Source organism: Hippocampus comes, unplaced genomic scaffold (genome assembly GCF_001891065.2).
Source record: "Hippocampus comes isolate QL1 unplaced genomic scaffold, H_comes_QL1_v1.1 scaffold241, whole genome shotgun sequence".
Taxonomy (NCBI): domain Eukaryota; kingdom Metazoa; phylum Chordata; class Actinopteri; order Syngnathiformes; family Syngnathidae; genus Hippocampus; species Hippocampus comes.
The window spans coordinates 161685-185398 of NW_017804969.1; the positions used below are offsets into that span (position 1 = coordinate 161685).

The window sequence follows — 23714 nt, forward strand, 5'->3', positions numbered from 1 at the left end:
ACTTTTTCCCCAAAATATACTGTTTACTTATATATACACATACGTATACACATATATTTTTCATTCATTTCACAGAAACGCTGCATGAAAAGTTCATACAGCAAAGGTCATGGAAGGTAACCAGAGCAACAATGGTAAGCGACAACCTGAACAAATCAAAAGCACAACTGCACGTACCAGAGGTAGTAAGAGTCACAAGTATTATCTTCAATGCTAAATGGACTACATACCAGCAATGACAAGGAAGCAATAATTACGTTCAACACAAGTAAAATAAAGTAGCGACATACAATTCAAAACCGCACGTGCAAAAAGGACCCGAACGTGAACGAGACATTAAAATAAATTAGATACAAACGCTTGCGAGTTTGTGAAAAGGAATGCACTGCCTACCTTTCTCGGAGATTTGACACACGGAGGCTGCGACGCACCTTTCGTAGCGTGTCAAATCCAGAAACATCACGATCGTGCTTCGCGTGGACCGTTTTAAAATGCTTCTCCTGGCGCTCCGGATTCCAATTCTTTGACAATGCCATTGGTGAATTGAAAATCAAACTTTGAATGAGAATAAACACAAAAAAAAAAAAAAAATGCATCTCAACGGCTCTGATTGCTAGCTGCAATCGCAGACAGCTGACCGCTAATAACTTCCTGTGATACAGGTCATGAGCCGCTGGACTCTTATTTGATTTTATTTTTTGTACCCTGCTTTTTTGTTCGAGTTAAACTGAAGGGATGCTCAGGGTGCAGTAAACACTAACAAAAAAAAAATATAATATTAATAACACGCACACAGACGCACTCCCTTCTCACCTCGCGGTCGACTTGGAAGCAATCCAACGACTAACCTGTCGACCACGATCGACTGGTTGGGCACTCCTAGTCAATAATATTTATTATTATTATTACTAAGAAGTAAGAGTACAACTCGATTCCCCAGTTTCGGTTCCTACTCGGTGACGGTGTGGATGTGAGTGTGGTCTGCCTTTCGGACCGGAGTCAGCTGGGCTAGGCTTCAGCACCCGCCACCCAGTTCAGGATAAGAGGTGTTCAAGATGGATGATTCGCGGGTGTATAAATATATATTCAGGCTATGAAGTGACAATATTTATGCACAGTACAATTGTTGTTTTTACAGTGTGAGGCAAATAAAGAATAACAGGTGTGCGTTTCGGTTGTTTGGGTCCTGGGGCCAAAGCAAACAGAGGAGTCCTGTGTCGGAGCCACCCTGTCTCTCCAACGTATTCGCCTTACAACCAACTGTGTAAGTTGCCATGGAGATACATGACCACTCGGAGCGCAGCGTCCCTCTCCAAATAACTTGCGGAAAACGACTGCTTTGCTATTTCTTTACTCGAGACAGTCTTCCGTTCTGTCGCTGTCCACAAACTTGTGGACAGAATACGACGTCGTGCACGTTTCCCAAGTTGACTGATGCGCGACTGGTGCTCATTCATATGCAGTTAGGTGTGATGTTTGGTGATGTAGTGCCACCTTGTGGCAAAAATCCTCAATTACACATTGCTTTGGAAATCAAACTAATTTTGGGACATATTTGTCTTCCTTAAAAAAAAAAACATAATTTTTCTTCAAGTATGGAAAGTGTGTATCTGAAATGTGTTTTTTTTTCTAATGCCCCCAAACTGTATGTAAAGAAACAAACGCACATGCCTACATTTTGATATTTCTTAAAATTAGTTTTTCAAAAGTGGAAAATAACTTTAAAGTTGGTATCTGGCAAGTATATTAATTCCACAGAATGCATACAACTGCAAAATATGCTGCAAATGAAAACATAGTAATTTAAAAACATCTTATACATTCATCAACTCCGAACGTTGCAAAAAATACAAAAACGTGGAACTTTTCACTTAATTTGTCTTGATTGAAAAAAAGAGTAAGAAAACCAAACATTTATTTTTCAAAACGTGATCATTTGTGGGAACAAATTGGGTTACAGTACATACGCTTCATTGGACAGGGTAGCTTTGAAAGTAAAATTCTAATAAAATCATAGAGGCATATTTATGGTTGTATCCATTACGCAAAAAAAGAGAGCACCCCAAAATGTGAATTTTCAACGTTTATTTGCAATGAAAACTTAGCAGAGCATCAGAAAGGCTTTTGATTGTTAGTGACATCCATGTCAACTGTCGCTAAGTGAGTTTAAAAAGATGCCATGGTCAAGCACATTTGGCCGTAAGCATGCTGGCGACTGCTTGACCTCAGCGCATTTCATCATCATCGTAGTCATCTGCACGCCAGGGTAAGTGGAAGCAAAAGAACCGAAAAGCAGAAGCTTTCGCGCTTTTAGGGACACCTTGTCTTGTGTTGTTTGGTCACATCCGTGCGCAGCCCGTGATGTGAAGTGCCCAGTCAGTTCCTCAGCGGGAACGCTGGACCGATCAGCCCGGGGAGACGGGGGAAGTGGGTGAAGGGGGTCGGGGTCCTGAGGATGGGCTGATTTCGAGGCTTTGCCTTCATTTCGCCTTGGATTTTGGCTCCAGAGGTAGACCAATGTCCTTCCCGCGCAGCTTTAAGCCTGTTGCATAAATATCACAAACAGACACCTCACGTCACACATCGCAAGAAATAAAAATCCTGAACAAAATACATGTTTCAAAAGCACCCTCCGCGGCCTCCCCCCAAAAAAGTACGATCAAGCACGGTCAAACTAGTGATGAACCCTTTTGAAATTGTGTCCCTTGCCAAGCCCAGGCGGTCGTTACCGATGGCTCTCTCGATCTTCCCCATGACCTGGTTGCTGGGGATGGCTTTCCCGCTCTCGTAGTCGGCGATCACTTGCGGTTTCTCATTGATTTTCTGCGCACAGAGAGACCCAAGAATGGGTTATCGTGACCAACTGAAGCAAGTGTAGTCATGCATTTTGCATGGCGCCCTCACAGTGGCGAGGTCCTTCTGGGTGAATCCTTTCTCCTGGCGACCCTTCTGGATGACCTTGCCCACCTCCAAGGAGACCCTGTCGTGGTGCAGCTCTTCCGTCTCGCGATCCAGTTTGGCCGTGTTCTTGCTGACCAGGTGCTGTTTGTTCTGCCCCGCGGCCCCTGGAAATCAGAGCGCAGCAAACCGCGGCGACGGTTACCGGGGCAACGCTTTTATGACACGCTGCATTTTCATCGGCGAGGTTAGTTACATTTCTTGGTGGTCTCCACGTCCTCGCCGCGTCTCTGAGCAGAAGTGATCGCCTTCAGCAGAGGAATTTCAAAAATGAATGCTTAGAAGATATCAGTTTTTATTGCATCCTTTTTTTTTTATGACGACGACATGTCCAATGAGTCGTAATATGGCCTTTGGACTCAATACACATCTTAATAGCTAATCATTACTTCAAGTAGGACAGATAAAAACAAACAAGTACAAATGTTTTGTTTTTGTTGTTAACTGAAATGATTTTTCCCCCAACCTAATGAAATGATTAAAAACTGAAATAAAAACAATTAGCAACAGACATAGGCTATTCTAGAACTGGGATGAAAATATTTTTAAAAGGTGGTCGAAATTCATGACAGAGATACTACAGTTAAAAGAGCTGTGACAAAGGGGTTAATGAAGTGCAATAAAATACAAATAAAGAAAACTCTTTCATAATTAAAATAAATAGAGAATTATAATTAGAAATGACAGAAATAATAAAAATGACACATTTTCACCAAGATACAAAATAGCAGAAATATTTTTATTTATAAAAATTTGAAATAGTAATACACGTTTTAATAAAAGTGCAAAGAAAATTTGAAAAAATATGATTGATAAATAAGGACTTAAAATGAATAAAATAGAAATGTTAAGAATGGCAACATAACAGCAAATTATGATTAAAAACTGAAATAGGTTTGTGGTAATCATTAAAAAAATATAAATGAATAAAAATAGTTTTGAATAAAATGTTACATTGTTTGAAAAAAAATCGAAAATTATACAAAATAGTGACAACAATGCTAACAACAGTTATGAATCGTAATAAAATTGTATCCAAACAATGAACAACATATTGGCTGTAATTTATTCAAACACATTTTATCGAATTAATACATAACTAAATAAACAAAAACGTCAATGGCAGGAATATATTTAGAGGAGATAGTGTTGGCTAACGCTAACGAGTTAAAGTGATCATCAACTCATGAACGATCATTTTAGAAAACATCTCCATACAAAAACACCAAGCTTATTTTCGCTGTTTGTAAATCAGTTTTTTTTTTCTTGCTTCAGTGTAAAATGGGAAGAAAATAAAACGGAATATAAAATGGCTTGGTGTCATCAGAGACAGTGTTGGTTGCTGGTCTTGTTTTGTTAGCAAATGTCGCCATGCTTCAAAAGCGGCGTAACTAGTTGCACTGGCTTATTCTGGACGTCAAACTAGTACACTCACCAAGTGCACGCCTCACATTTACGAACGTTGATATCATACAAACATATTCACAAGACTGTTGTTTTTATTTGTTGTGATTGTCATATCCGCGAAGAACTGCTAGCTCGGCGACTGACGAGATCGCTATTGATGACGTATGTCTATTTCATGGACTTTTTTTTTTAAACTTTGTATATTAAGATTTAGATGTGACTGTGCTCTAATTAACCCACCCAAAACGGAATAGAAATGACGTGATACCTGCTTGGACTTGGCCTGAGCACCGCTCGGCCCCTTCTTCCTCAACACAGTCACGGTGTCCCAGTCGCTTTCCGCCATTTTCTTCGCTATGTGGAGTATGAAGGCTCAAAATATAAAAATAACGTGGGGAAAAGGCGACTTTTTCGCTGCTATTTGTGGCTACCACACGCACGCGTCGTGTTGTCCTTCTAAAACTATCAAGCACCACGCATGCTTCACAAAGCTTTATTGACACCACGAGAGTTGGACAAGAGTCACGTCAGGCAGAGGCAGGGTAACCGTAAAACACGTCAGAGTATCTACCATATTGGATGTGGCAGATCCATGCATAAACCAGTACTTCAGTTTCAGAAAGTGATGCGTGGGCAAAAGTACAAGTCTCTCAGGTCATATCCTTCCTTGTCAGAGGTCACCAGTTACAAGACATCTCGGAGGCGGCATCGCTGTTTCTTCGCGTGCGTATGGGCGACCAACATATCTCGGACTGCGCGTCGTCGGCCAGGAGAGCACGGCCCCGGCGGTAGCAGTGTTTGGAGGTCTGCCTCCCTGACCACACACGAGGCTTTGGGTTCATCTGACAAAGAAACTGTCATTAGTTATGCCTGAATTATCACCTCCGCCGAGCACACGTTAAATGTCGTCCAGAGATTTTGTTCCACATCACTCGGTCAGTTCAACAGAAGATAGTAGGTTCCTCAGTTACAGTCCCATCCAAAAGTATTTGAGCGGCAAGGTTCATGCCTTTCTTTTTGGCGTTGGTGTTGGATGTAGCCACTCAGCATTTTTCACGAGCCATAGTTTTGTTGTTGTATAATAGGAGTTACGCTGCCCCCTGTGAGCAGTGACATTAGTAAAAGGTTTCACGTATAGATAGCTGAGCAAGCACAAAGCGAAGGCCTATCTTCAATAGGTTTATCAGCCAGTCAGCCAAAACAGATGTAGAGAATAAACAGGAATAGTTTCAGGAATATGAAATATGAGCACGTGAGTGGACTTTCTGTTGTATCAACGTTTGTTATGATCTCACCTGAACAAAAACAGACGTGTTCATGTTCAGACTCTCCACGCGCTCTGTCAAGTGATTCAACCACTCCACATGATCACTCAGAGACTGAGAAAGATCACTGTCGCCCTGCACACAAAATCATATCACATTTTTCATACAATATTCACCCAAAGTACGAGTGCTGTTGGTTCGGCTTGCTCACTGCAGACAAGTTGTCCTTGAGCTCAACGGCAGCCAGGCGGATGTGCTCCAGTTTGTCAATCTGCTCTTTGAGGCGGTCGTCAAGTTCCTGCATCATCATCAGGGCTTCGTCAGCTCTCAAGGCCACCTTAGCCATGCTGCCTGACACCCCGATGCCCTGTTAACCTGTCATTATTGGATAGGAAGAGGGATTTTTAAAGAGTGGTACGTGTCCTTCCAGTGAAGTAAATTTTTGGGGGTACCCTTCCGTTTTCTTTTCCTAATAAGTACAAATGTAACTGCATTTACTCTTCAAGAACATCTTTAAAAAATATTTATTTAGGGTACAATTGTTTTATTTATCGATGTGCAATACATTTTACTGAATTGAACTCACTGAACCATTAAATAAGTACAATCGACTACTGCATGCTCTCGGCTCGGTACCCGATTATTCTCATATTCTTTTTCATTTTGTTTTTGACATATCACTGCTTTTATGCACGTGTGTAGGCACTGTACGAGTAAATTCACATTTAGATGACAGTCTACAGTTTAAAAAAAATGTGATATACTACAATGGGTGAAACTGTTAGCTACTCCTAATATTTAGTCCTTCCATGTGACTAAATGAAGGTATCTCGTACAAATTTGATTTTTCCACTTAGGCAATGTTATCCACGCTGCCGATGCCTTTCTTGCAAAAGTTGTTGGAAAATCACATTTATTTTACCGTAACGTTGCTGTCTGGTGACAAGATTTAGCTCTGTCGTAACGACTTTAACGGCAGTTTAGTTCGCAATGTTACAGCAACCGTGGACGTTTCTCATCGCGGATTTAACTTCGATACTTTGTAATGCCTGGAGTGAAAAGCACACGTCTGCTCGAAAGAACGATCTGTTAATCGGAATATACGCAAATTCCGGAGAGTAAATCGCGTATGAAACGCAAATGGTTCACTTCAAAGCGGTGTAATTTCTGACTTTGTCAGTGGTTCGTAGCGAGTTAAAAACGGTGTGCTCAAGTAAAACAAACAAAACCAAAATACTAAGACTTACCGTGTTCTATCGGATTTACAATAAATCAACGACTCCACGACGTTCCCTTACAGTCAGAAGTAGGTCTTCGTCCAGACAAGTTTTTTGTGGCAAAAAAATGTGAAGAACGGCACATTTGACGTCACACACAAAAACTGTAGGTGTGTTTTCTTGTATGACAGTAACAGCAAAAAAAAAGAAAAAAGCCCCGTTATTTTGAAGCTGATCACTGACACTTTAAAATACTTTATACAAATAAAGACCTTAAAATGAGAATAAGATCATATTTACCTTGTATATTTTTTCAAATTTACAATCTGACGTTTCAATGCCCACTGAGCACAAGGTTGAGCCCGACACCGAATGAACTCAAATATATAAGACTCAACAAGAGTACATGTTAGGAAATCACAACTGCTTTATTTCTTTTTCTTTCTATAAGCTTTTTTTTTTTTCTTAAACAAGGGCGCATAATGAACAACTATCTGAAAAGGATAAAAGATATCGTCGGGTAGGATAAATAGAATACTGGGATCAGCTGTGTAGAAAGCACTGGTCCTTTTGACAAGAAAAAAAATTAAATATGAATCTTTAAAAGTACAACCAAAAAAACAAAAAAAAAGTTGGGGCAACATTTTTGGTGCGAGCGAGCACGGAGCACTTTTTGCAGGAAGAAAAACAAAAAATAAACACTCCCAAAAGTTGGACAACTGTCAGGTAATGTAAAGTCTGCCGTGTGAATCTAAAGCAGGGGTGGAGAACCTTTATTTTTTCAACTCTGAAATTCATGAAAAAAAAAGTTTTGAGGTTTAATTTTTTTTTTTTTTACAGGATTTGGTTTTCAGGATTGCATGAATGGCCCGGCAGTGGGTTCCCCACCCTTGCTTTGAAATCCCTGTTCCCAAATGAAATGTGGATTCTATGTTGCGCACACGCACACACCATGATAAAGGGGTTTTTAGTGTCATGGAAGGGTACAGTACAGTTAAAGCAGACTCACTGAATTAACCAGCTATGACTTTGTGAGAGGCCATTAAAAACAAGAAAAATGAACAAAAATTATTTCACATTTTTTTTCTTCAAAAGAGCAAAAACAGAAAAAAAATCTTCGTAGTACAATGTGCAAGCAATTCTCACCTTTTCTCAACGGTTGTCATGGAAATATTAAGTTAGAATTGGACCATGGTTGCTGCGTTTACTGCTTGTGCCACACAGATAAGATGGCTGAACGTATCGGGTGACTGAAAAGTCTTGGAAAAACAAAAGGGAGCCTTTTGCCTATGTTCTGTCAATTTGAGTCCTCAAAGAGTCATGGGAGGCCATTTTAATTCTTCCGAACATCATGTAAGTCGATACACTTAAAGTGGCCTCCCCCAGAAACTGAGGACTTAAAATGACATTCTGAGGAACTACAAATGGTGCTCTCGGGGGTAGGTCGGGGTGCATCAAGGGGCCTTTTTATCATTATTCAGTATTTGGGATATTTAGTATCAAATGCCATCAGAGGGCTGTTTATGGACCCACGTGCCACAGTTTGCCCACCCATGATTTAAAAAAAGTGTCATATGTAACACCCAGAGACAATTGGAGTTCACAAGTTCAGCGTGGAAGCAACATGAATTTTGGGAAAGGGGGGAACAAAACAAAAACATCTCACCATTTTGTACAGCAGAGACACAAGTGTAAAAGGAAACTTTTTTTTCTTTTCTTTTTTTTTTTTTAAGAAATAATGTCTATAAATCTACACGTGTAGCCACGGGTTCATGGCAATTTGATGTCCACATGCAATGTTTTGCTTTTTCTTGTTCCTGTAATTAGAAAACCCCCATTGCAGATGACAAGAGCTTGGAACTTAATTATCAACAAACAAAGGGGAGGAAAAGTGCCCCAACTGTATTGGGATTGGTTTTAAAAATGTCCAAGTGACTGTCCGTTACCCGGCAGTTACATACCGTTTGGCAAAAAACAGTGCGCACAAATGAAGCAGGCATTTACAGGTGGCGGTGGGGGGAAAAAAATAAATAAAGAGGACTGTGTGGAGATCTGCTTTTAAAAGGCTGTATCTATGTATATATTTATATATACAGTGTGTCGAGATAGTTCCTATATATATATATATATATATATATATATATATATATATATATATATATAAAAATCTCGAAGTCTTACATTGTGGTGTGAAGTCATAAGCGTCTGGGTCAATGGGAGGAATTGTTGATGGTGCTTGTGTTGGAAGGCTCAGACATTGTGCAAGAAGCTTGTGTGTTCGTAGGCTGGGTGGTGATGACCATTCTTTTCTTCATTTTCTTTTGTCTTTTGAATCTATTTTGTTTGAGGTCCACAATTGAAGACTTATGCCTTGCCCTCTTCCACTTTCACCGCCTGGGGTTTGATGGCGCCCGTGCGCGGCAGCTTGGTGTGCCCGGCGGAGGTGAGGGAGTCTTGGAGCTTGCTGGTCATCCCTCCCGTTGGCACCTGGCCCTCACCCACGGCTATGCGCACCTCTCGCACGGGTTTACACTGCGCCAAGAAGAAGGCAGAGTGAGTTTTAAAGCCACTCCGTGCATCCCTTATTTATTTGCATGGACGTTATTGTAATTGGGTTGCAAAAACAGCAGATACTCTGTGGTAAAACAGAACTCAACCTAAAAATTCAAGGAAAAAAATGGTGAAACATTCAAAACCAGTGCAATAGTACAACATACAGCATTGTACAACTTTTTATTTACATCTTGCTTTTCGCTCGGTTTATCAGTGATGACATTGATGACAACATTTAGTTTCCCGCTATAAGCTGGTTCATCTTTTATGGCCCATCTTCAAACAACTGTTGGGACGTAGGAGTCAACTAGTTGTGCGGATATGCACTATTTGTGCCCCCGTAAAAAGTGGTGGTGGTGGCTGGGTGGGGGCTGTATACTTCAAATCCTACCTGAAAAGCATTTGTAACTTCCATGAAGTTCTACAGTTCTCAAATACACACTACAAACATATTTGAATCAATGAACCATCAATAATATTCCGAATGGCATTTCTGAGACTGTCACAGCAAACACAATCAATGCGTATACAGCTTAAAAAAAATAAAATAAAAATAAAAAAAGAAGATGAAATGAAATTACCTATCTTTACAGTGGGTGGCTCACCTTCATGCCATCCTCGGGCCCCTTGATGGGGGGCTCGGGGGCCGAGGGAGGGGTGGAGTGGGAGAGATCTCGGCCAGGATTGGGGTAAGGGGGTGAGCGGATGATGACCGGTTTGTTGACCTGCATGACTGGTCTCTGGATGGGGCTGGGGAAGGGGCCGCTGGTGGGGGGACGCATGTGCATCACTAAGCCGCCCTGAGCAGGTGAGACCCGATGGTCACGGGAGGGTGGTTGGCGATGCAATCAGGCATTGAAAAGGGCCGAAAGAAGCAAGAGTTAATCATCCATCTTGATGTCAAAACAGTAACAAGCATATCAAGTGGAATCTTGAGTTCCGAACGACCCTTTTACCAACTTCTCGAATGAGGCACACATTTTTTGGGGTGCTATTTTACCGTCGTTGGCTCCGTGTGTAATTCATTGCGACAGTTGTGCTGGGTTCTTTACTTTTATAGTATGTGTGTACATCTCATAAGATGTACATCACAGAATTTGGGGGCTGGAATGGATTAATTGCATTTCCATGGGATAGGTTACCTTGATTTATGAACGTTTCGAGTTACAAATGGGAAAGGAATTAAGTTCATAACTCGGGGTACCGCCGAATTATTCATTCTTGTTCAATTCCACGAAGGAATTATGAATTAAAAGTTGTACCTGTTGTGGATAATGATGGGTGGGCAATGGTCCAACTGGGCCTCCGGGGCCAGAAGGTTTTCCACTCGGGCTAGCGGAACCAGGCCTGATGAGGAGCAAGAGGGAACAAAGTTGGACCATCAACGTTTTCTCAATCATCGCCATTATTACTGACGCAGTTCACCTGCACTCACCTGTAGGAGCCTCCAGGCATGCCTGGTGAATGATTTGGCTTCTCTGAAAATTGGAAACCTTTCATTTCCATCTGGGAGCCCTAAAATTTAACCAAATGATGAGGACAAAACATCACTTGAGGAAACGGAGAGACTGCCTCATTTCTGAGTATGTTGCACGATATTCTGTGGAGTGGGTTTTGGTGTGTGTTCAACTTTGGATGTTTTCATAATCTAGTGTGTGTGTGTGTGTGTGTGTGTGTGAGAGAGAGAGACACACACCTCTCTGCTACCCGGCATGACAGGCGGTTGAGAGCCAGGTGGCATCATTCGGCGTGGCCCTCCCACTGAGAGATTCTGGCCTTGCTGTAGCTGGATGGACTGAGGGAGGATGAGGTGTTGCTGGGCGGAGCCGTAGCGCACCTGGGATCCAGGCAAGGGCATGGTCACCTTGTGAAAAGAAGAGGAAACCTTGAAATGAATGCTGAATGAATTGTGATGAAAAGTTGAAGCATTTCTGTCATGAATCCCAAAAACCAGACCTGGATAAGTTGAGAGTCCATCAGCTGTGACGATCCCATGCTGGGCCCCTGGTTCAGCTGGCTGTCATAGACGAGCTGCTGGCTGCCGGTCATGGGCTGATAGTGCGAGCCCGACGAGGACTTGACAATGTCTGATGGCTGCATGCCAGGGAACGGCGAGTAGGGCCCCTTTAGCGGAGCTCCACCCGACAGCACCATGGGGCTGGGCTGCGACAGGTTGGGGTGCATATACACCTGCGACCTACACAAAGCAAGGCGGCATCATGCGCGAGATGACACGCACACGTGCGAGCGCACGCATGCATGCGCACACACAACTTAGGTAGCCAGAGACACACGAAACTAGATAAGGCTCCACTCGATACCTGAAGGGGGGAATAGAGTTGAACATCTCCTGGGACTGAGAGACAGGCAGGCCTCCTCTAAGACCCAACTGAGCCTGAGCCTGAAGAGACGTGTGCAACGGGATAGGGATCTGCTGGGCTGCCGCCTGAATGTATGCACACGTCAAACATGAAGAGCATTTCGGAGACAACACGCACGCAACACACACAGACACAAGTCCGTGATAATGTGCGTGTGCATACTTGTTGGTAGGTTTGCTGCTGAGTCATCGTGGGTGGAACCAAGCGAGGTTGACTGGGGAAGACGTGACCATCCAAATACAACGGGGGAATATGACTACCTAAAAGAAAGTAAAATGAGGTTCGGTGAATATGATGTTCACAAGTTGAGCAATATTTTACCTTTACTTGAAAATGAATTTCAGCTCCAAATATCAGTCCCCTTGACAACTAATAATCGGTAACATCCCTAAAAAAAAACAAAAAAACATCCTAGTCTAGCTTTAGCTGTACCTTGCAAGGACATGGACGGTGCTACAGACGCCACGGGCATAGGAGGCATGGAGACCCCCCCAAAAGAGCCGTAACTGACGCCGCTGGACGAACCCACACTGCATGGTGGTGGCACTCCCGAGGCCCCTCCGCTGGGAGAGCCCTGCTCAGGAAGGGACTGCGAGTTCTCCCAAGCCTTACGCGCCGACTCCATCTGAAAACGGAAAAGCGTTGCGCGTTCTGATCAAGATGAGGCTGAGGACGGCTGTGCCAGGGCTGAAATGGCATCTCTGCAGTCAACATCTCAAAAACAATGTATTGACCGATTGTAGCTTGACCTGTCATGATTATGAATAGAATATTAGTTGTCATACCTTGAGGGTGAGGTCGGTACTTGGAAAGGAAAGCGGGTTGAGGTTTATGCCGGGTTGCAGGTGGTTGGATCGGAGCATGGGGATAGTCTGAAAGAAGAAGATGTGCGCCCATCAGCTTAGACAGTCACTCCAGAGGCATTTTAGTAGGAACAATGAGTTCAAGTTCACCACTCACATTGGCGGTGAGGGGATCTTGAAGCTTGTTGACGGGGTTTGACACGGGCACCGGGCTGGAACCTGGCGGCAGGCTAAAGTCAGAGTCCTTGGCGCTGACGCCAAACTCGATGGGGGGCACGGGGAGGACGGCGTCCACATGGAGGTCCACGCCGTTGACCGGGTTGATGGGGCCACCTTCCAGGCGATCCACTGCCTCGGAGCCCTTGCGGTGCTTTAGGGAGCGCTCGTTCCCGATGGGCCCCGGTTTGTGCTGCTCTTTGCTCTGCTCTGGGCCTGCGTCGGAGTCCTTGAACCAAAAAAAAAAAAAAAAGAGGCTTAGCATTTCTCTCAGAAATTTGTTTCCATACGAAGCCATCGTGCGGTACCTCAGAGTTGGGCTCGCTGCCAGCGTAAGACACCTGCTTTGTCCATGAGTCTCCCCCTGAGGACTGTACAGCCCTTGCGGTGCTTTAGGGGGCGCTCGTTCCCGATGGGCCCCGGTTTGTGCTGCTCTTTGCTCTGCTCTGGGCCTGCGTCGGAGTCCTTGAACCAAAAAAAAAAAAAAAAAGAGGCTTAGCATTTCTCTCAGAAATTTGTTTCCATACGAAGCCATCGTGCGGTACCTCAGAGTTGGGCTCGCTGCCAGCGTAAGACACCTGCTTTGTCCATGAGTCTCCCCCTGAGGACTGTACTGAAAGAGCTTGGAAATAAACAAAATGAGATGATGTAAAGGTAATCATTTCATGTACGGCTGTGACTAACAAATCTTTTTACAATCAATTATCCTATTGATTATTCGAGTGTTAATTCAATTAAAAAAGGCCAATTTAAAGCTGCGTCGTCGTTCCCTCGAGCAGCTGCCGCGGTGCCGTCACACGGGCCATATTACCATGTTCAAGTCTCCCAGTTCTGCTACAACAACAAACTCTAGGGGAGCTCCATGAGCATGTTGCCGGAAGACAGCGTATCGAGACATGCATTTTTGTTGCAGACAAAACCAAGTCGTTCGATGTTTTTCCCCAGCCCTAATTTCAAGCATTATTCCAGAGTGGTGCGACCCGCATTGAACTAACTTACCAGAGCTGTTGGTCTCCCAGATTTCTGTACCCAAATTACTGGAGGAAAGAGTCTCTTCTGGTTGTTCGATGCTCATGGCTCCCTGCTTCTTGGCGAAACGCGGTGGTATCTTGGATGCGACCGACCTGTTCTTCACTGGCACCTAATGCAGGAATTTAGCAAAAAAGGTGTCAGAACTCTTTTCGTATCCTTTTCACGAATTGATGGTTTGAACTTACGGCAACTCCTTGATCCTTCCTCCGCCTATCGTCAGCTTGTGGACGTCTTTGTTTTTTGGACAACGCATCATGGTAAGTGTCTGGATTAGAAACCGGTCCCCCGGCATCTTCCTCAACTACAACACAGGAACATATTAAGTCTAAGTCGATTTCAAGAGGGGAGGCATTGTCATGTCATCCATTTTAGGGTTCATCACTCACTTGGGTAGGCACTGAGCTCATACTGGGAAAGTGGCTCCACGATATCGGGTTTAATGGGACCTGACTTGTCAAAGTTCTTTCCTGAGGACTCATTCAGCTCCCGCCCATCTGACTGATCAGTGCCATAGGCAGGGCCCGACTCATCTGGGTTCCTACTAGGGGGAAAAAAAAAAAAATTGATGGCACACCACAAACTCTGTTAACGTCTAGGAAGAAAACGTTTTAGGGTGCAAGTATTGGTTGATACAAGCTTCCGGTTCCTCACCTCTTACAAGAGGTCCCTCCATTCTGCCAGGCGTCATTCCTGTTTGAGGGAGCAGACTGCGGGTTATCAGGTGCACGTGCCATCTTACTGGTCTCCAGCACTGAGGGCTCTCCTTTCCTGTTCTGGCGTTCAATCAGCGGCCTCTGGCTGGAGAAGCTTCGTTTGGAAAGCTCCCTCTTCTCAATGGAGCCCGCTTCACCGTGGCACGCGTCCGAGAGAACGTCGGCGTGTCCCTGCGTAGGCGTGCCACCGCCGGCCACGCGCTTCCCCCTCCAATCGCTGAAGTCACTGTTGTCCGATCCCGTGTCCCATTCCTCTGTCTGAGCAAGCTGGCCACTGCGTCCTCCAGGGTAGGGGCCGTTGGGCCACTTGTCTTCCCCACTGCCTTTGGGGCGACCAGGCCAAGGGCTTGTTAAGTCTCCATTGATGTATTCGTCACTGGTCCACTGGTTGGAACCAGGCTCACGTTCTTGCTGCAGGCGACGGAAGCGCGGGGGCTTGTCTTGACGCGGGGGGCGTCGCCTCCTCAGCACCTGCCTGTCAGGGTTATCGGGGTCAAAGTAGTATTCCCCCTCACGGTCCTCTGAGCCGTTTTCTAGGAAAGAGCCGGTAAATTTTGTGGGGTACTTCAGAGACTCGCGCTCAGCAGGGAGTTTACGGGAGAAAGCGGTGTCAGCGCCGGGACCATAACCGTTTTCTTGCATGGAACCACCGCTGCTACCAAATTGAGGACCACGACCCCTCCACGTGGACATCTCTCTGGAGCCTCCGTAACCTCTGGTATAGTTTCCAGTATTCAGTCTGGGAGGCAGCATGCGACCTCCAAAGCCTCTGCTCGCCTTGGCTTTTTCTTTGCCATCGGCAGCGACCTGGTCTTCAGCATACACCTTGTTGGATCGCCAAGACTCGCGATCGGCTTTGCGAGTTTCTCCAGCAGAGTCAGCGTAGACTTCCCCATTTTCGGAGCCTTTCTGTCGCCGTCTCTTGGGCAGCTCCTCATACTCGGAGGTTTCACTTAGTGTCTCGCTCACGTTGCGTCTTCGCGGCTTGCCTCTCTGGAACTCTTCCAGCTTCAGCTCTCTGGGTTGGGCTCGACCTCTCCCTGCACGCAGAGCGTGACCGACACCGTTGTTGTAGCCGCTTCTGACGTTGTCTCCGCCTCTGACGCTGCGGCCTCCACCCCGAGAATTGAAATCCCTAAAACCTCGACTGCGGCCTCTTCCGGATCCCCTGACCGCACCAAAGGCCTGTTCTTCATCGATGAAGATCCAGTTGTTACGACGTGGTGCCTGAGGCTCCGCGTTTTCCAAAACATCTCGTGGCGGCTGGAATTTGTTGGTGTCCCAGACGCTGTCCCTTGGGGAATCATCACTATGATGAATTACTGGAGGCCGCTCCACTTTAGCAGGACCCGGGGACTGACGCTGCCTTTCTTCAGGCTGTTTCTCCACCACGGGTGACCCAGAGGACCGATTGCTGACGGACTGGTTGTCCTTCTTTAAGTCATAGACATTGGTCAGGACTTCCTTCTCCAGACGGTAGGGGACAGCCTTTTCTTCTGGCTCAGGTTTGGGCTTCTCATTCTCCTTGTCTTCAACTTTCAGAGCCTTGAGAACTGGTTTCTTAATTGGCCCGGTTCTGCGTAACAAAGTACGGCCAGTGGTCTCTAACGGCTGGCTGGCACCGATACTGGAATCGGACCCTCCGTCTCGTTTCCAGTTGTCTTTCGAACCATCAAAGCTCTCATCGTGAGAATCACCATCCTTCAGATGGGGGTCTTTGGAGTCTTGTTTTGGGTATTTGTTATCCGCATGATGCTGGGTGTGAATCGGAGCGCCGGTCAGCAGCCCCTGGTCGTGGTGGTCTCGGTCCGAGGCTCGACTCTGGAAAGTGTGATGTTGCAGGTCATCCTGTGGGTGTGTCAGGCCCTCGCTGGACCTTTCCTCATAAATGTCCTGCTGTGAGGAGGCCCTGTCGCTTCTGCCGAAAAAAGATACAACAGAACATCTTTGAGAGATTTTGGAAACAGCAGATAGTATTGTGGCAATTATTATTGTTACTTCATCTATAGAACAGAAAAATGCACTGAAACAGCAAAGAGGAACTGACCGGTCATCAAGCAGACTGCTGTCCTGGTTTTCATGCTGCCTTTGGTAAGGTGGAGTGAAGCTGCGCATGGGGTAGCCATCTTGGCTCCAAACGGGATACGGCTCAGTGGAAGGGGTCCTTCGCTCTTGGTGCAGGTTGGGATGACCTTCGTCGGAACTGGGACTGGTCAGGCGATCTTGTTGTATCAGCGGTTTCATCATTCCTGCGGAGAAAAAAAAAAATCTTTGAGAACCATCGAGATAAACCACGGCATTATATTGAGCAGTTGGTAGTACTCACCAGAGGAGTGGATCGTACTGGGATAGTAGTCGACGGGAGATCTTCCTTGGCTGACGCGGGGGTCCATGAAAGGTGGCATCATCATCCAACGGGGATCAAAGCCAAGGACATGCGGGGGATAGTAGCCCCGTTGTGTGTGGCTCGAGCCAGATGAAGCTTGATGGCCCGACTGCTGCCAATGCTGTATTTTGTAGACCTGCTCCTGCAGAACGGACATGACAAATGAAGCCTACGTATTTGCCAGGAAACTACTCATGCCCAGAACACAATGTTCCTGGAAAATCAAATTACAGCTTCACCGATGAATCCAAGTGGGGAGTCCTATCTAATGTTGTAAACAAATTTCGAATGCTGTATTTAATCTGAGTTACGGGAATCACGCTTGAATTCACCTGCTGCTGGTGCTGTAGGGGCGGTTTCTGAAAGCGGGGCGGAACAGGCTTTGCGGCATGGCGTCCGCTGTAATCTCCAGAAGGAGAAGAGGGCTCCTGGATGTCATCCTCGCAGCTGCGATAAGCGGGGAATATGAGCTCCTCGCGGAAGCTCGGGCTGGGGGAGTTGTCAGAGGAGCACTCATCTGGAGAACAAGAATCCCATCATTAAAATATTTTCGATTTACTATCCAAAGGTGACCTCTCTTTCATTTGCTACCTTTTGCATTGTACACGCAGTTGTCATGGTGGGCTTTATTAGGATCCCTGTTGGGAGACAAGGGGATTTCTTTGCCCTCTCCATCTTTGTGGCCGTCCTCCGTACTTGAGGCTTGCCTTTCAGTCTTGCCAAATTTCTCATCCAGCTTTTTGAGTTTCTCCGCACAGGCCGCCAAGCGTTCTTCGCGGGCGCGCCGCTCTTCCTCCTCGCGACGCCTGCGGGCCCTCTCCACAGCCTCAGACAGCTCAGGTGACACAAACTTTGCCCTCGCTGGGGGCTGTGATTGCCGCTGGTGGTCTTCTGGGTCAAGCGCCGGCTCGCCGTGGTTCTTCTGTTGGGACTGAAGGCAGAATAGAGTTATTTATGAGCAAAGCCTTCCAGCCATCCCCCAATTATATAATTAGATGCATCGTCAGCATATAAAAACACAACATTGACAAGGTGGGAGAAGTGAGCGTCCAAAATGAAACCCTTGTCCCAGCATTGTAAGGTAGCCTTACATTTCACCTCACTCCAAAAGTTAAAAATAAATAAATAAATATCTTGGTAGCCTGTCACAGCGTCATGGGGAAAAAAAATCTTGTATTTCTTCAGGCAGTGTAAAAAGGGACGATTGGTTGGAACAATGGTGTTGTTTGCATAATCTCTTCAAAAATCGAATAGTCCACAAGAGACGTATGAGTAAAGGGAAGCAATAAAGGGCTAAAAGAGCCAAGATCATGAGTTCCTCTCAGCAAAGAAATCCCAAGAGAGACAGAGAGTCAAAAGGGCACATGATGTGTAGTTAACCTGGGGGTCCGCAGAGAGATATCTGCTGTTAGTCTTCCTCGGAGGCTCCTGGTGTTGGTAAGAATAATTCTCTTCAGGGCCATCACTCAAGCTGAGTGATGACGGGCAGTCGCGTCGATTCTCCCTGTCCCACTCAGCCCTGGAAAATTTGAAAGACATTGTGTCAGTAAAAACAAAGTGTAAAAAGGGGAAAATACAGGTCGAGTCACTCTGAGCTGCAAAATTATACAAGTTATATGACTGGTGCAATTACAGCTACTCACCACATCTTGTTTTTATCACTGGCTGAATGTTCATCTTCATCATCACTGAACTTGAGCTTCTCACTGTAATCAACTTCTTCATGGAGACCTGCAATAAAGACAAGCACCACAGGTCAGCAAAAACGAAGTACGTAGGCTACTGGGGATAAGAATAGGGGAGAAAAAAAAAAGACTTTTTTTTAATGGATTGTCATTCAGTGATGGAAGGGCAGACTGGAATACTGATAAAATGCATGGCAGCAGACTCCCTTAAGCCTCTTCTACCAGATATCAGCCTTTGTTTTTCTCAAATACATATTTATATACATGTAAGATGAAAGTAAGTTGCTCAACAAAGATAGATTCCCAACCGACACCAACATGAATGCCGTCAGATTTCAGGGAGGACATAAGAGGGATTAACGTTGTATGTACCAGCCCATCCATCTTCACAGTCATTGTCGAGGTCATCCAGATCCTTCAGGTCTTCGGGGTTAATGATGGCGGGTCTTTGTGGTCGGTCGCCGGGTCGACGGATCGGCTGGGAGGAGAGTCGGTGCGGCCCGCGGACAAATCGGTTCTCTCTTCGAATGTCACCACTAGTGGGTAAGGACACATTTAGCCTCGGGGCAACAGACAGGGGAGCTGGCACGCAGCTGATGTACTTACTTGAGAAGTTCAGGTTTAGCGTAAGTCTGTCGAAAAGTGGATTTGCTGTCGAATCGGGCTGGTGCCGCTACAGTAGCAGACACGTGGTCTGTACCTGAATTCTCACGCGTCTCTTTGGAGCACATCTGTTAACAGCGGTATGATGTGCGGTTAAAGCACACACCGTCACCTCTTGATCATAAATGTTCTGGGCACTTACAAAAGCGGGCAGCATGTCATGGTAGACGGCATTGGAAGTGTGGTGGAGCTGATGCTGCAGGGCTGACGGCACCGCTGTTCTGCGCAGAGGCTGAGCGGGACGCAGGGAGGGTTCCTTGGGGTCCGCGCTCGGCGGTTGTGCCGCTGCCGCCGCTGCCACGACGACGCTAGATGAGGCGGCGCTGGTGGCGGAAGAGGGGTGGGACGCGGCAGGAGGGGTTCCCGTCTCCCCCGGGGCGGTATTTTTGCCCTCAGGTTCCACTGGCGAGCCGAGGGTCAGGGATGAGGGCTGGAGGTTCCTGCCGCCTCCCTCCCTCCAGCTGGTCACATCTTGACACGGACAGAGCGCAGTTCAATAACAGCATTTGACAAACTACGTGCGTAGGTGCTAGGCTTGGGGAGTAACGTAATACATGCACCAGCGTTACTTGTTTCGATACAAATTCACTCCTGAACCGATGTGGCGAGGGCGAAACATACTCTGCGGGCGGAGGCTTGGTCCGGGCCCATACGACGGATCGTAGCCGCTTCTTTCCTTGCCAGCCTTGTCCTGTTCTCCAGCGGCCTTCAGTGTGGGAAATTCCTCGTGAGAGAAGGGCTGAAGTCGGTTTAAGGCCCTTGAACCTGTTGGGTTGCCACACAGAGAAAGCTCTGTAGACCAGAGTAGATTTCCAGCCCAAGTGAGAGCTGACTCACCATCTTGCTCTACTGCCTTTCCATTTAGCTGGGCCCATTGCTTTGGTCCACCTGTGTTTGTGTTCTGTGGAATGGAAAAAAACGGAACCCCCCCAGCAGGGATATTTGAGACCGACCGCTGACACCATTTTTCCACGGCGCAGTACTGATTTTAGAGTGCGTCCTTGGTCAACAATAGAGTTTGGTTCCTACGACAGCGACGTCGCCCTAATTTGTCAGAATCACGTAGACGCTCCTATGGATACTAGCTGAGTTAAAACACACTTCCAGTAAATGTGTATGAAAAACAACTCAAGAGCAAAGGTGATAATTAGAACAAGCAAATGAAAATGAAAGTACGGTTGTAACAGAGCGTGGTGACATTCTTATGCCGCTGGACAAACTAGCTCATCGCGCATCGTTCGTAATGTCACTTCAGGACTGTCGTAAAGAGATGCTTCTCTCAAAAAAACAAAACAGATGCCACAATAAGAACCAGCAGTACATGAAAATCGAGAGACATAAGACATCATCAAAAATGTGCCTGTCAAAAAATGACAAAGGTTTCATTCCTAAAAAGTATATTTGACATTATTGTAAGTCGGTGTAAAATTATGCGCATTATACAGTTTGAATATTAACAATGCAGTAAAATATGGGGCAGGGAGGACTGCACGACATGATTCAATTCAAATGCATCAGACACAATTGAAATAAAAAAATGCACCCAAACAATTAGTTCTTCAAGATTAAAGGCAAACGTATTGAACTTTACAGCTAAATACAAGAAGATTGTGGACCACGCTGACAATCTCTGTGCCAGATCAACAAATATACGCACCTCCGGGTTGGCTACTGGGGGAGGCTTCTGAAGATTGGAGACAGATTTCTGTGAAGCCGGCTGCAGCTGCGACTCCGGCAGCTGAGGTATTGATGCAACAGAACTACAAATACAAGAAAAAGAACAAACCCCGTTAACGACCGTGCGATAAGACACCGGGGGGACGTTACCAACGATCCCCTCTTACCTCTTTTGATCGGGTTGTTCTGGCTTGTTTGCCCATCCTGTGCCGTCTTTCGGGACAATAATCACGTTGGGATCGTTTCCTTTGTTTTCAGACTTCAGGCTCGGTAGGTGAGCGGGCGGGGGCATGCGCCGGGCTGCGGCCACTTTGCCAAGACTCTGCAAGCCATGTCGCGGAACTGATGGCGAGAGTCATGCAGTTAAGGTCCAAGAGGAGGACATGTAGCTCAAGGCCGTGTTCACCCATAAAAACGACGTTAGTGCTATAACTCATTTGAATATGTGACACAGAAAACGGCATTGTTGTTTTGTGTCTTTGGTCGCAATATGAAAAAAAAAAAAAAAAAGCGCTGACCAATTGGGTGACTGATGTGTCCAAGTCGACCAAACTTTTGCGCAAGATTTTTTTTTCTTTAAAAAGATTAACTCAATTACTTTGAGTTTTCATCAATGTTAAAATGTTTGTGTGAATACAAGTGATACAAACAAATGTGAACACAGCCTAAAATGTTAGGTAGCAATATCAAAATAAAACAAGGTACCTGAGTTTTTCTGAGTTTCTATTGATTTTCCCTTGTACTTGTCAAACAGGCTGAGTGAGGAGTACTTGCTTTTCCCATCCTTGGACTTGGTTATTTGCCCCAAACGATCGGACATTGCGATGTAATGTCATCGAGTATGGAAATTTGTCTTTGCGCCTCTTCCCAGTGCTTTTCTTATTCTACATGGAAGAACAAGAGTGGAAATATAATATAAAAAAACAAAACTCCAGGAACATTTCAGCCATAATGCCAATAAAAATTGAGATAAAACTTCACATTTCACTAGATTTAGTAACCAGATACAAAATTTGGAAACATATTTCTTGCAATATGTTAACCATAATTCCTTTAACTCATATCAACACTTAAGGTGGAAATAAAGGGCCAACCACCTCTCATTTGCTCGTATTATCTCCATGGCAAATATTGTGGCAATCAGAGGTTGACATGCATTACATAAAATCACAAATATCTGACTTTTTTTCCCCAAAACGATTAGGCTTTGCATGGCTGACTTAAATGAGCAAGAAGTGAGCAGCCTATGTGCAAAAAAAAATAAAAATTGGAGTGCAATTAATTAACAAGCAAAAATACTGCTGTTCTAGCTAACAGCCCGAAGCAGAATGAGACAATGTGCAATCTCAGAAAACGTCGTCCACTTTGAGTCAAATGAACGCTTTTTCCTCGAGTCCATTTAAACATCTTTGCAGTGACAGATCGGGGAGCATTATGACGTCACATATCGACGCTAACTCGATGACAGCTAGCTCCTGTCATGTGCTTGACGTTAAACCTTCATTTTTAACCTCGAATCGGCCGGGCTGTCTGGGAAAACGACATCTTAGCCTGCCGAAACGGTGGAGGCTGTATTCAAAAGCAGCTAAGTGAGCAGGCCGCAGAACAAACATGTTTGTCAAACTGCCGGGCTAGCGCAATAGAAGCGGAGCGTGACAAGTTAGCGCACAAGAAATGCGAATCTTTTTTTTTTTCCTGGACAACTGCGCGACGATCTCTTAGTCAAAGCATAAGACAAATGTTCACTTACGTTTTTATGTGTGTTTGTGTGTGACAAAACTGGCACCGAATGAACGTCCGGCTATGACGCGAACTGCCGATGCTAACCTGGCGGCTAATAGAAAATGGCTATGTAAACATCCAAGCACTTGTAAGGTTCTTGGGTTGTCAAAATAAAAACACGGGCCGCGATAAGACGGTGTACATAATCCAACAAGCTGTGGTTATTTAAGGGGAATGTTGGGAGGAAATTATTCATGGGGAAAACCACGATCACTTTGGGTTTAGAGTGTTTCAAATACGAGCCTTAAAACACAGGCCGGGGACATTCAGTACTGTATTCGGTTGACCGTAAAAAGACGACGATATTCCCGGGAAGCTGCGCGTTTGGAAGCCCGGAACGAGTCACTCCCAAGCGGGGGCCATTTCCCGAGGGCGGGGGCGAAAGGCACCGAGGCCAACCTTCAGGACAAGACGATTAAAAATGGCTGCTGCCCAAAAAGAACAAAGCGACAATAAAACTGTAGCGGAGGGAAAGACGGGCTGGCGAAACGTCACTCGGACGGCGGCGCCGCCGACGACGACTCATAACTTACCGTTTCGACGTCTGTGTGTGCCTTGTGTCCAGCGGCAGGAGTCTAATGTCCGCGAAATGTCGTCTACTGGAAGGATGGACGGGGATTGTGAAGCGGAAACCCAATGTTTCCTAGGATTCACTAGTATGAGAGGTTCGTTGCTGGGATCGCACCCGGCCTGCGAATGAAGGTTGGGGCCAGTAGAGAGGAAGGGAGGCTGCACAGCCGACGCTCTGTGCGTCTGACGTCAGCGGACGACGTCAAACTCCACTCATTACGAGATCACGAAAAACATTTAATCAGGGACATTTAAAGTCAGTACCATAACTATATACACATGATCATGAGAATAGCAATAATCATTATAATGTGATATTATGTGTATATTGCCCGAGTCCTATTTTTTTTGCGCGGATTCCAAATCTGCCCTTGTTTTTTTTTTCTGTAGCACACCAGGCTTCATT

At 45.6% G+C, this 23714-nt stretch overlaps 3 protein-coding genes across 3 annotated transcripts in view; all 3 read right to left on the reverse strand.

Annotated features, from left to right (window-relative positions):
* Positions 1-613, reverse strand: part of tmem38b (transmembrane protein 38B) — a 39430-nt gene extending 38817 nt beyond the window's left edge. The window contains exon 1 of the mRNA XM_019890533.1: positions 394-613. Within this exon, the coding sequence (XP_019746092.1) occupies positions 394-460 (67 nt within the window). The 5' untranslated portion in view covers positions 461-613. The remainder of the gene's footprint in view (positions 1-393) is intronic.
* A 1455-nt stretch (positions 614-2068) lies between these two features.
* Positions 2069-7001, reverse strand: edf1 (endothelial differentiation-related factor 1). Its single transcript, XM_019890439.1, has 8 exons — positions 6878-7001; positions 5842-6005; positions 5661-5765; positions 4634-5207; positions 3155-3206; positions 2905-3065; positions 2730-2823; positions 2069-2542 (listed from the first exon to the last, which is right to left on the reverse strand). The coding sequence occupies exons 4-8, from the start codon at positions 4709-4711 to the stop codon at positions 2481-2483; spliced, it is 447 nt and encodes a 148-aa protein (XP_019745998.1). The 5' UTR covers positions 4712-5207; positions 5661-5765; positions 5842-6005; positions 6878-7001; the 3' UTR covers positions 2069-2480.
* A 249-nt stretch (positions 7002-7250) lies between these two features.
* Positions 7251-23487, reverse strand: prrc2b (proline-rich coiled-coil 2B). Its single transcript, XM_019890451.1, has 31 exons — positions 23272-23487; positions 21662-21840; positions 21124-21298; positions 20937-21039; positions 20117-20180; positions 19901-20044; positions 19422-19750; positions 19223-19347; positions 18989-19152; positions 18575-18662; positions 18312-18450; positions 17523-17862; positions 17264-17448; positions 16872-17073; positions 16593-16794; positions 14484-16463; positions 14219-14373; positions 14018-14133; positions 13800-13941; positions 13346-13422; positions 12742-13029; positions 12567-12653; positions 12214-12406; positions 11944-12041; positions 11722-11846; positions 11357-11597; positions 11097-11264; positions 10836-10915; positions 10663-10747; positions 10006-10215; positions 7251-9379 (listed from the first exon to the last, which is right to left on the reverse strand). The coding sequence occupies exons 2-31, from the start codon at positions 21774-21776 to the stop codon at positions 9212-9214; spliced, it is 6588 nt and encodes a 2195-aa protein (XP_019746010.1). The 5' UTR covers positions 21777-21840; positions 23272-23487; the 3' UTR covers positions 7251-9211.
* Positions 23488-23714: the final 227 nt, after the last annotated feature.

Excerpts from the sequence above, each read along its gene's own strand:
- edf1 (XM_019890439.1), bottom strand. The coding sequence starts at position 4,711 with ATGGCGGAAAGCGACTGGGACACCGTGACTGTGTTGAGGAAGAAGGGG. Across the intron at positions 2,824-2,904 it reads CCCAGAAGGACCTCGCCACT|AAAATCAATGAGAAACCGCA; the intron begins GTGAGGGCGCCA and ends CTCTGTGCGCAG. Across the intron at positions 2,543-2,729 it reads GAAGATCGAGAGAGCCATCG|GCTTAAAGCTGCGCGGGAAG; the intron begins GTAACGACCGCC and ends TTTATGCAACAG.
- prrc2b (XM_019890451.1), bottom strand. The coding sequence starts at position 21,776 with ATGTCCGATCGTTTGGGGCAAATAACCAAGTCCAAGGATGGGAAAAGC. Across the intron at positions 13,423-13,799 it reads CTGGGAGACCAACAGCTCTG|CTCTTTCAGTACAGTCCTCA; the intron begins GTAAGTTAGTTC and ends TTTATTTCCAAG. Across the intron at positions 10,916-11,096 it reads TCATGCCGGGTAGCAGAGAG|GGCTCCCAGATGGAAATGAA; the intron begins GTGTGTGTCTCT and ends GTTAAATTTTAG.